Here is a 12,743-nt window from a genome sequence, read left to right on the forward strand (position 1 = left end):
TCTCATAAGTTTATTTGCACTTCAGATTCCCTGTAAAGCAAACCTAAAGCGAAAATAAACTTATGATCTAATGAATTGTAAAGTAGAAAAGTTCAAATACGCTCTACCCCCCTCACCTCCAACCGGTCGGTGCAGGATCTGGGAAGCCAAACCAGTCCAATGTGTGAAGAAGGATCCGCAGACCAGACCAGGTAGATGAAAAAGGCTGACAAAATTTTATTTGAAAAATTCCATAGACAGTGCAATAAAAAAGACAGAAAATGCTAACGCGTATCGGGCCTACAATCTGCCCTTAATCATAGCTGATGAATCATAGCTATGATTAAGGGCAGATTGTAGGCCCGATACGCGTTAGCATTTTCTGTCTTTTTTATTGCACTGTCTATGGAATTTTTCAAATAAAATTTTGTCAGCCTTTTTCATCTACCTGGTCTGGTCTGCGGATCCTTCTTCACACTAATGAATTGTATGTGTAGTACAGCTGAGAAATACAGTAGAACATTAGTAGCAAAGAAAAGAGTCTCGTATTGTTTTCCAGTACTGAAAGTGTTAAAAAACTTCAGTTGTTAACTATGCAAAAGATTTTCTCTGAGCTCTTTAACCCACTGGGTGGAATTCAGTCCTGTTTTATGAAGCATGCAAACAGCCAAGAAACAGTGAGAGACAGCTTGAGATAACAGGAAGGTTCAAAGGGTCATTATTTCTGCTTTGTTTTATAGTTTAAAAGACAGAGTGTGGTTTTAAAACTGCAACTGTGACAGAATGATGCAATGTTATACAAAAAAAAGGCTGAGAATAAAAATATGAGACTCTTTTCTTTGCTACTAATGTTCTATTCCTTATCCGTACAACACATACAATTCATTATATCATACTTTTTTTTTTCTTCAGGTTTGCTTTACAATAAGATGCAATGCAACTAAAATTCTGGCTTATTTATTGAGGATTTATACATTTTCAACCCCCCAAAAACTACCTGTAATGGACTGATTGTGCCTAGTTGAAGTAACCCCTAAAAGCAACCCAAGTACCCCCAGAGCACTCATACCTCATGCTGAGAACCTGGGACGTAGTGTATGATTGATTTTTGCTTTCGTTTTAAAATACAAGCTTATCTCTGCCTGTTTTTACATTACAAAAGTGAACCAGGAACAAGGTACCCGTACACTGCTTAACGTTTTTAATAGACTAGTCATTAGTTTTGATATAAGCATCAAATCTAACAAAAAATAAAATATAGGAAATGTACAACACGCTAGATTTGCATTATAATGTATTATTCTGCATCTTTGAAAATGTTGAAAGGTAAAACGTTTTACACTTCACTTCTGCTCTCTCCTTAGATTCACATAGACTCCAAAAGTGCCACACAGATGTTTGAGCTGATAAAGAAGAAACTAAAGCACACCGATGGGTACCCGTACCTCCTGTCCATCCTGCAGCACTGCCTACAGATGCCCTGTGAGTACGCTGGCATGGCCTTGTGTTTTAGTCTGCTAGTTGATCTCTTATCATTTCCTCTGCAAAAGAACCAAAATCCCAGTTAAGGTGGCCATTGTTGATACGATACGATTCTTTGTACAATAGATTCTCCGGTTATTCGACCGATATTACAATCGAACTGGAGAATCGATCGTACGAAGAATCATATCGTTAATTGCCACCTATAGCTGTCTCAATGCTGCAACATAGAGTACGGTGATCGGTGAATTCACCAGGATTCTGTCCATGTTGTCGGAACTTATACCTTTCTGCAGCCACATTTACTTTAGGGGCAGGTGTAGAAGAAAAGGTAAAAGTTTTTTGCAATGCCAGAAGAGCCATCTTTGTCAGCAAATTAGCACTTAACTTTGAACTAGGCCTGCGATTGTTATATGCTCCGTTATTAGCCTGATGAAGCGGGATATGCTTGCGAAACGCGTTGCACAGCACTTTTGGAGTATGTAAATAAATTTGTATTGAATATTTTCAACGGTATTTCGTGTCTACTTGGAGGAGGTAAGTCCACCACTACCTTCTCTATTTTTAACGATTTTAGCCATTTTTATCCTATTGCCGCCTCTGTCTGTTTACACGTTATCCGAGTCCACCCTTGGTGGAGAGATGTTGCCCCTTTTTTTCTGATCTACAGAGAATGACTTCTTAATCCTGAGTGGGGACAGGTTTAATCTCCCCACCTGCCTTTAGGGCCCTTTTCCACTAGCAATCGCTAGCGTTCGCGCTAAACGCTAGCGATTGTGATTCAGCAAAGTCCTAAAATTTCCTGGCGATCGCGATTATGCAATGCACTGCGTTGCAAAATCGTGGCAAAAATCGCTCCGCTGCGCGATGATCGTGCTTGAGTAAAAAACGAAATGCGGTAGTGGAAATTACCTACCGCAATTCCTATGTTAAAATGCAAGCCGTAGCGATTTAATAATCACTAGCAATTTGCGATTTTGCGATTCAGCATCGCAATCGCCGCTAGTGGAAAAGGGCCCTTACAGTGTTTGCCTGGATGGTAACCCTGGTTTGTGAGTATACAAATATAATACTTTATCATACCCAATCACCAGTACACACTACGCTATATTGGGCTCTCAGTGTCCCTTTTTGTGTTATGCTGGGTATACACGGTACGATTGTGCCATTAGATGGCTCGATTGATAATTTTCGACATGTGCGATCACCCACTGGATCGATTCCGCGCTCGATACTGCATGGAGGACAATGGAAAAAGATAAGGAAAACGAACAGAATATAAGAGAATCGCCCGCAGGATCGAGCGGGGAATCGATCTGGTGGCATAATCGAGTACCGTGTATTCCCGGCATTAGGTTTATTTACAGGATTTACCAACTCTACATTAGCGGCATCTTCACTCTGTATTTCTAGTCAGGCAAAACAGAAATGCTGCAATTTAGGCCATTTTCTTATTACACCCTTGTTTGAGCCCGTATGTTCATCTCAGGAGAAGCAGATTCTGGCTTCATAGCCTGTACAGCACCTGTATTTCTCTGACTGAGTATTTTTGCTTATGCTACAGGCTTTTTAGTTTGACTTGCATTCATTGCATGAGATTTTTTTTTGCTTTGTTTGTTTTTTCTACTAGTTGATCTCTTATCACTTCCTCTGCAAGAGCACCAAAATCACAGTTAAGGGACCCATACACTTAACGGATTTTCCCGCCGATGTACAGCAAATTCGATCACTGTGATCGAATCTGCTGTGAAATCGTTGCGCAAACGCTGACCGAACGATCGATTTCCGTGCAAAATCAATCTTTCCCGTTGATCTGTCCATGCGGAAGATTTCGCTCGATCGCTGGCGGGTCGGGAGTGCATCTATAGCGGCGTTCAAATGTCCGACGACCGACGCTAGCGGCAATACATTACCTGCTCCGCCGGCGCGTGTCCCCGCTGCTCCTTCCCTGCTGGGCTCCGGCAGGCTTCACTTCTTCCTGTCCCGACAGGAATTTTAAACAGTAGAGCGCCCTCTACTGTTTAAACTTCCCCAGGCAGGAAGTACAGTGAAGCTGGAGCCCTGGAGCCGAGCGCGGAGAAGAAGACAGCGGAGATCGGGGGACTTGCGCCGGCCGGATCAGGTATTGTATGGGGGGGGGGGGGTTTGGCAGCTTCATAGATGGTGAATCGATTTCATGCTGAAATCGATTCACAATCTGTTTGCAGTAAAGGCAGCCATACGATCCCTCTCTGATCAGATTCGATCAGAGAGGGATCTATCTGTTGGTCGATCTGATGGCAAAGCGACCAGTGTATGGCCACCTTTAGCCGTTAGCTGTCTCAGTGCTGCAATATAGAGTACTGTGAATTCACTAGTGATGATTGTAATCTGCTAATTACAATTACGTGAAATTCTGTGTTACATTTCACAATTATGGCCACATGTAATTACGATTTCAAAATGTACTCCCTTAAAGGACAACTGAGGTGACATGTGACATGATGAGATAGACATCTGTATGTCCAGTGCCAAGCACACAAATAACTATGCTGTGTTCCTTTTTTTCCTTTCTCTGCCTGAAAAAGTTAAACATCAGGTATGCAAGTGACAGTTTCTGTCCGGGTCGGGACTGGGTCGGACTGGGTCAGACTATAGCATAACTCTCATTGATAAATAATTACAGCCATAAAACACTTTCCTGTCAGTAAATGGCTTCTGAGAGCAGGAAAAAGATAAAGAGGGTCAATTATTCATAGATTTGAGCTCTAGCATACTTCAATGAATTTGTCATTGAGCACAGAAAATGAAACAGTAAAAGCTTAAAAACTAGATCTAAATATAAAATAACACTTTCGGATATCTAAAAAAATTCATTTTATAGGAGGAGGAAGATAGATACAATTGTTTTTCTCATCGGTTTATTTTCACCTCAGATGTCCTTTAAAGCCGAATTATCAAGTACCTTCTGTTTGAAGAAGGCAGGTTATACTTCGCGTTGGATTGTGAACATTCTTGGATTAGCTAATGGGTGACTAGTTCTCCTGAATTTCTCTGGGTTATTGCGTCTATTTGGTAAATAAGCCTCATTCTCTCCTGTCGGCTGCAGACAAGCGTAATGGGAGTAACCTCCAGCACTGGCAGCTCCTGGACAGGGTATTACAGCAGATCGTCCTGCAGGATGAGAATGGGGAAGACCCGGACGTCACCGCACTGGAGAACTTCAACGTCAAGAACATTATTAAGATGTAAGTCTACCCTCCATCTGATTGTCCCATAACTGCTTTCCATTGACTGCTCATCTACTGGGCACTTTTTAAAAAGAAACAGAGATGACGAACATTAGAGATTTATACATACCTGGGGCTTCCTCCAGCTCCATAAGCCTGGATCGCTCCCACGCCACCGTCCTCTACTGCCTTTGTCCGCCGGTACCGGGTCCCGCCATTTCGGCCAGTCAAGCCAGTCAACGCAAGCGCAGTGCGCTCCCTCCGTACTGCGCAGGCGCATGCGTACAGAGCTGGAGGGAGCCCCTGTGCATGCGGAAGACTGGTCGCGTCCGGCAGAAGTGACGGGACCCGGTACTGGCGATAGAGGCAGCGGAGGATGGCGGCGTGGGAGCGATCCAGGCTTATGGGGCTGGAGGAAGCCCCAGGTATGTATAAAATCTTTTTTTCATTTTTAAGCTTTGTTTTTCTCTGGTTCCCTTTAAGCACACCTGAAGTGAAAGATATATGAAGGCTGACATATTTATTTCATTTTAAACAATGCACTTTGCCTGGCAATCCTGTTGGTCCTCAGCCTCTTATACTAACTGCTTACCTGACCCAGACTATAAGTTCTCAAGGCACTTAGGTTACACACTTCTCTGGTGGTCCATGAGCACCTCAAACTCCGATATTTACCAGACTCCTAATCAGTAAAAATGTTAACAACAAGAAAGCATCTAGGTAATGCACACCGTTTCATGCCATATACTTTTAACCTACTATACTTTTAACAGACACAAATATGCAGTAAAAAACACTTACATTTGTGTCCATCGACAATGGAACCAGACAAGTGAAAGCGCAATGTTAGAGCCCACAATATCAGTCAAGCTGCCATCTCTCCACCTGACCGGTTTCGTCGAGTATCTGTGTATTGGCTGCTCTGAAATATTCTAAGCATACATGTGTCCTAACAGCTCTGTTTGATACTCTGCAGGTTGGTGAATGAGAATGAGGTGCGACAATGGCGAGAGCAGGCGGAGAGGTTCAGGAAAGGTAAGCATTACTCGTGGAGCTGTTTGGAGACATGAAAGGAGATGGAGGGTTTAACGTTTAGGTGATTATACATAAAAGTTCTGTGTAGCCAGGGAAATGTATAGTGCAGAGATGGGGACCACCAAAATCCAGGGAACTGAATATGGGAGTGTGAGGGACCATTAGACACCAGGGATTTGTGTAGGGAAGAGAAGGGAAGCACTAGACCACCAGACTGTATATGGGACTGAGACCGAGAGTACAGTGTACTGAAGTTAAAAAAAATGTTGTTTAAAGAGGAACTCCAGTGAAAATAATTTAATAAAAAAAAGTGCTTCATTTTTACAATAATTATGTATAAATGATTTAGTCAGTGTTTGCTCATTGTAAAATCTTTCCTCTCCCAGATTCACATTCTGACATGTATTACATGGTGACATTGTTACTGTGGGCAAGTTATGTAGCTGTTTCTAGCTGCTCTGGCTGTTACAGACAGCTTTAAACAGCCATTTCCTGTCTGTGAACATTGTTACATTGTGGCAGTTTGCCCAGAGTACCGCGGTATTCAGAGCCTCTTGTGGGAGGGGTTTCAGCACAAAATTAGTCACACAGCGCCCCCTGATGGTCTGTTTGTGAAAATCATTCTATTTCTCATGTAAAAGGGGGTATCAGCTACTGATTGGGATAAAGTTCAATTCTTGGTTGGAGTTTCTCTTTAAGAGGGTAAAGATACAGAGCTTCTGCCAGGTTTTAATGGATGTCACTCACTTTCTTCCCGTGTGACACCATTACCTCAGATTTCAGCCCCGGGTGTCACAGTGACCAGAAGTCACAATGGGTTTGTAGCAGCAACCTCTGTATGAGTCTCGCTTTAGGTTTCCTTGCAGGTGTTGCAAGGCGTTTTTTAATTTATGCTGGGTTTCTGGCATCGATTGGTATCTGGAGCATAGCAGGTGGAGTCTGATTCTTATCCTCCCCAGAACACACGGAACTTTCCTCCCGGCTGGAGAAGAAGGAAAGGGAATGTGAGACGAAGACTCAGGAGAAGGAAGACATGATGAAGACCTTGAATAAGATGAAGGACAAGCTTCAGAAGGAGTCAGCCGAGCTGCGACACGCCCGAGATCAGATGACGGAACTCATGGCTCAGCTGAACGAGCTCTCGGTGAGATCCAAGGGCGTAGCAATAGGGGTTGCAGAGGTAGCGACCGCATCGGAGCCCTTGGGCCAAAGGGGCATGATGGGGCTCTTCCTCAACCAAAGTATTAGCTGTTTATTGATCCTGTGCTGGTAATAATCACTTCTATAGATGCTCTGAATAGTAGTAATCATTAACAAACTGTTTCCCCATCCCTCTCTTGCCAGTGCTGGGCGTAATGGAAAAAAACTACGCTTACGGATCATTACGCGTAATTTTACGCTATTACGCATTACGGAATTACGCTTACGGCGTAGACATTTATTTACGGTTAATGTCTGTAATTACGCATAGCCCTTACGCAATTACGCGTAAGAATACCGTAATGCAGGTTGTTACGTTATTGCCTTACGCGTAATTTCCTACTAGCAATTAATGCGTAAGGCCATGCTCCCAAGCGGAAAAGTTGACGCATGGATCAATGTTAGGTAGCCGCCGACTTTAAGGGTTAATAGCAAAGCCCCCTTAATTGCTTAGAGCCTCAAATTTGGAGAATATATTAAGGAGATCAGAAGGAATAAGAGGAAATTTTTTTTTTCAAAAAGACCTTATAGTTTTTGAGAAAATCGATGTTAAAGTTTCAAAGGAAAAATATATACATTTAAAAACCCGCTGACTTTAACGGTTAATAGCAAAGCCTGCTTAAAATTTAGGAACACCAAATTCCCAGGGTATATTAAGGGGATCAGTGGGAATAAGAGAAAAAAATTTTTTTCAAAAAGACCTTATAGTTTTTGAGAAAATCGATTTTTAAGTTTCAAGGGCAAAAATGTCTTTTAAATGCGGAAAATGTCAGGTTTTTTTGCACAGGTAACAATAGTGTATTATTTTCATAGATTCCCTGAAGTGGGAAGAGTTTTACTTACTTCGTTCTGAGTGTGGGAAATATAAAAAGAAAACGACGTGGGGTCCCCCCTCCCAGACCTCTTTAACCCCTTGTCCCCCATGCAGGCTGGGATAGCCAGAATGCGGAGCACCGGCCGCGTGGGGCTCCGCACCCTGACTATACCAGCCCGCATGGTCCATGGATTGGGGGGTCTCGGAAGGGGAGGGGCAGCCAAGCTTTCCCCTCCCCCTCCGAGCCCTTGTCCAATCCAAGGACAAGGGGCTCTTCTCCACCTCCGATGGGCGGTGGAGGTGGAGGCCGCGATTTCCTGGGGGGGGGGGGGGTTCATGGTGGCATCTGGGAGTTCCCTTTAAAAAATATGTCCCCCAGATGCCCACCCCCCCTCCCAGGAGAAATGAGTATAGGGGTACTTGTACCCCTTACCCATTTCCTTTAAGAGTTAAAAGTAAATAAACACACAAACACTTAGAAAAAGTATTTTAATTGAACAAAAAACATAACCACGAAAAAAGTCCTTTAATATTCTTAATTAACCATTAATACTTACCTGTCCCTTTAAAAGCCAGTTCCCACGCAATATCCTCGGAAATTGGCTAATCAGTTACAATGTAACAAAGTTGTTACAATGTAACAACTTTGTTACTTTGTAACTCCACCGCACCCGACGTCTCTCGCCACTCACCCACCGGCCGCCGCATACACTTACACTATGTCCCCGCCGGCTCCCGCCGTCCACTCCGCCCACACCTGTCACCCATATACATGCTGGCACCCATGGGTGCCAGCATGTATATAGGTGATATGTGGGAGAGGCGGGAGGGCAGCGAGAGCCGGCGGGACTTAGCGTCCTGCACGGACCACAGAGCTCTGAGCTATATAGCTCAGAGCTCTCTAAGCATCTTTGTATTTGGGCTCCAAGGAGCCCCATTGGTCCTTAGCAGACCAATGGGGTTCCTTCAAATCAGAAGGAACCCCATTGGTCTGCTAAGGACCAATGGGGCTCCTTGGAGCCCAAATACAAAGATGCTTAGAGAGCTCTGAGCTATATAGCTCAGAGCTTTGTGGTCCGTGCAGGACGCTAAGTCCCGCCGGCTCTCGCTGCCCTCCCCGCCTCTCCCACATGTCACCTATATACATGCTGGCACCCATGGGTGCCAGCATGTATATGGGTGACAGGTGTGGACGACGGGAGCCGGCGGGGACTTAGTGTAAGTGTATGCGGCGGGTGAGCGGCGAGTGACGTCGGGTGCGGTGGAGTTACAAAGTAACAAAGTGTTACATTGTAACAACTTTGTTACATTGTAACTGATTAGCCAATTTCCGAGGATATTGCGTGGGAACTGGCTTTTAAAGGGACAGGTAAGTATTAATGGTTAATTAAGAATATTAAAGGACTTTTTTCGTGGTTATGTTTTTTGTTCAATTAAAATACTTTTTCTAAGTGTTTGTGTGTTTATTTACTTTTAACTCTTAAAGGAAATGGGTAAGGAGTACAAGTACCCCTATACTCATTTCTCCTGGGAGGGGGGGTGGGCATCTGGGGGACCCCTTTTTAAAGGGGACTCCCAGATGCCACCATGAACCCCCCCCCCCCCCAGGACATCGCGGCCTCCACCTCCACCACCCATCGGAGGTGGAGAAGAGCCCCTTGTCCTTGGATTGGACAAGGGCTCGGAGGGGGAGGGGAAAGCTTGGCTGCCCCTCCCCTTCCGAGACCCCCCAATCCATGGACCATGCGGGCTGGTATAGTCAGGGTGCGGAGCCCCACGCGGCCGGTGCTCCGCATTCTGGCTATCCCAGCCTGCATGGGGGACAAGGGGTTAAAGAGGTCTGGGAGGGGGGACCCCACGTCGCTTTTTTTTTTATATTTCCCACACTCAGAACGAAGTAAGTAAAACTCTTCCCGCTTGGGGGAATCTATGAAAATAAAACACTATTGTTACCTGTGCAAAAAAAACTGACATTTTCCGCATTTAAAAGACATTTTTGCCCTTGACACTTAAAAATCGATTTTATCAAAAACTATAAGGTCTTTTTGAAAAAAAAAATTTCCTCTTTTTCCCACTAATCCCCTTAATATACCCTGGGAATTTGGTGTTCCTAAATTTTAAGCAGGCTTTGCTATTAACCGTTAAAGTCGGCGGGTTTTTAAATGTATATATTTTTCCTTTGAAACTTTAACATCGATTTTCTCAAAAACTATAAGGTCTTTTTGAAAAAAAAAATTTCCTCTTATTCCTTCTGATCTCCTTAATATATTCTCCAAATTTGAGGCTCTTAGCACTTAAGGGGGCTTTGCTATTAACCCTTAAAGTCGGCGGCTTTTTTATATTATACGGGAGCGTAATATTACGCGATTACGGCAGACTGTGTAATTCCAATAGGAGTTTACTGTCTTACGCGTAATTTGTTACGCGTAATAACGTAACCTACGGTCTATGCGTAATTAATTACGTGTAATACCGTAACCTTACACGTAACGCTTACGGTGCATTTGTAGTGAATTACGATGCGTAATTACGCTAATGCGTAATTTCGGCCCAGCACTGCTTCTTGCACCTCTAATACTGTGGATGACCTTGACAGGTTTTGTTGTGCCACATCAAGTGTTACGTATAGAGTGCCTGGGGGGCCCAATGTAAAACTCGCACCAGAGCCCAGAGCTCCATAGCTACGCCACTGGAGAGATCTCACCTAAATTACTTCAGATAATTAGTGGGAGACTTTTATGCTCTTAAGGTGGCCGTACAGCTATCAAATTTGCAGGCGGATCGACCATACGATTTGATAAAATTAAAAATCAGTGCCGCGACATGTCTGCCCAGTCAATGATTTGAACGGTTTCAGGCCAAAATTGTCAGAAAGCGGACATGCTGGAAAGTCTCAGTTGCAAGTGCTCAGTCAGGTGTGCGGTGGTAACAGCATTCCAGTTTGCAACGACCGATGTACCTGACAGACCCCTGGCCAGTGTCCAACCAGGTGTAAAATGTCCCCCCGTGACCGTGTTCAGTGGTTTAAAATCTCACCTTTCTGCCGCCGTGACGCCTGGCCTCCTCTACCATCACTGCCCTATACACAAGTGTCTGCACCACATGGGCCGCCCTGGTGCTACGTGGTACAGACACTCGCAGCAACGGTGGTGACCGTGGAGGAGGCTAGGAATCCCGTCAGTGAACAGGTGAGGTTACAGAGAGCATGGGCATCAGGGGGAACATTTACATTTAGGGGTGGTCAGGAAGACGGTGGAGGAATCGTCTCTAGGCCAATTCTTGATAGATTTCATGCTGGATGGAATCAGTCTGCAGTGTGTGGGCCAGCAACAGATCCCCCTCTGATTACATTCGATTAGAGAGAGATCTGTCTCATGGTTGATCTACTCATACATCACTAGATGTATGGGCACCTTAAGAGTACCTCCTCACCAGTGCAGTCACACGGGAAAACAACCACCAGTGCAGTCACACGGGAAAACAACCACCAGTGCAGTCACACGGGAAAACAACCACCAGTGCAGTCACACAGGAAAACAACCACCAGTGCAGTCACACGGGGGTGTTGCACAGGAAAAGGACCTACCCACCAGCATAGGGGGTGTTACACAAGAATAGGACCTCCCCACCAGTGCAGGGTGTCAGGCAGGAAGAGGACCTCGCCACCAATGCAGGGAATGAGTCCTCCCCAAAAGCGCAGGGTGATAAAGCGGAAAGGCTAATCGTTATGTGACACCATACATTTATATAAATGTATTTTTTGCACATAGCACTCTTACGCTGAGCACTTTTCCCCTGACAAATCCTCCCATTTGGGGTGAAACATGTTGGGTTGATGTGAAATATAAACAGTTTATAGCGAGGGAGAGGAATTCATATCCTTATGTATGTATCACAATTGTGGATATTGAGCAATAACTAGGACTATAGTGCCTCCCCCTCCTCTCCTCTTTGTTGTCACTAGTCACTTTATGACCAGTTTCAGGACTAGTTTTTAATGATTTATTAAAAGTTACGTTTTAACATTATTAAATCTCCGCCAATAAATTGTGTAACATCAGTGCAGGGTGTCAGGCCGGAAGGGAACCTCCCCACCAGTGCAAGGGGTGTCAACCAGGATGAGGACCTACCCACCTGCCAGGGGGTTGTCACACAGGAAGAGGAGCTCACCACCAGGGTAGGGCCAATGAGCTACCACTAAAGATCCATGGGTAGAGCCCTTTCACAATGATTTCTCGCTGCCCGCTAACCAGACAAAGAACTGTTTTTGTGTACCTGAAAATTGTGAGGAGAGCTGGAATGGGAGTGCGTGTTTTAGCACATAACACTGGTGTCCTGTTTTACAATACATTGTTTATTTAACATTAGCATCCCACAAATGTTGCTTTTTGTGTATTTTTCAGAATGGTGGCACAATTTCCTTCCCTCCTCCCCCACCTCCTACTCCAGGAGGTCCAATTTCTCTCCCTCCATCTTTAATTCAAAACTTGCCCCCTCCACCACCACCTCTCTCTTTTCCTGGTTTCCCACCTCCCCCTCCTCCTCCTCCACCCCCTGGAGGCCCTCCTCCTCCACCTGGGGCTCCACCTTTCTTTGGAATGGGCATGGCACCACCTCCTCTCAGCTCCTTCAACCCTGGAATAAACTTGAGGAAGAAGTCGATCCCCCAGCCGTCACACCCACTGAAGTCTTTCAACTGGTCCAAGCTGAATGAGGTACAGTCCATTGTATTCTTGTAGCAGACTGCCAGATGGTGAACTTACTGGGGGACAATTATCAAGAGTGTCTGAGAAAAAATATTGGTAGGTTTTTAGATTTCAGTTTTCCATGCAGAACTGTCTCAGACATATCACCAAATAGTGCAGTTTCCTTTTTAAACTGTTCTTTAACCTTCTTGGCGGTATGGACTAGCTGAGCTCATCCATGTACGCCAAGGTGGATTGCTCAGCCCCTGGAGGGTCTTTTCACTTACAATTTTTTGCAGAACATGTAGCTAGCACTTTGCTAGCTACAGGTTCTGTCCG

At 44.7% G+C, this 12,743-nt stretch overlaps 1 protein-coding gene across 6 annotated transcripts in view; it reads left to right on the forward strand.

Moving 5' to 3' along the window:
- DAAM2 (dishevelled associated activator of morphogenesis 2) overlaps positions 1–12,743 on the forward strand; it is a 290,157-nt gene that overhangs the window by 202,389 nt on the left and 75,025 nt on the right. For all 6 annotated transcript variants that reach the window (XM_068232717.1, XM_068232719.1, XM_068232718.1 and 3 more), the window contains 5 exons: positions 1,344–1,461; positions 4,550–4,688; positions 5,647–5,705; positions 6,665–6,849; positions 12,123–12,434. In XM_068232717.1, the coding sequence (XP_068088818.1) occupies positions 1,344–1,461; positions 4,550–4,688; positions 5,647–5,705; positions 6,665–6,849; positions 12,123–12,434 (813 nt within the window). The remainder of the gene's footprint in view (positions 1–1,343; positions 1,462–4,549; positions 4,689–5,646; positions 5,706–6,664; positions 6,850–12,122; positions 12,435–12,743) is intronic.

This window comes from Hyperolius riggenbachi, chromosome 4 (assembly GCF_040937935.1).
Source record: "Hyperolius riggenbachi isolate aHypRig1 chromosome 4, aHypRig1.pri, whole genome shotgun sequence".
Taxonomy (NCBI): Eukaryota; Metazoa; Chordata; class Amphibia; order Anura; family Hyperoliidae; genus Hyperolius; species Hyperolius riggenbachi.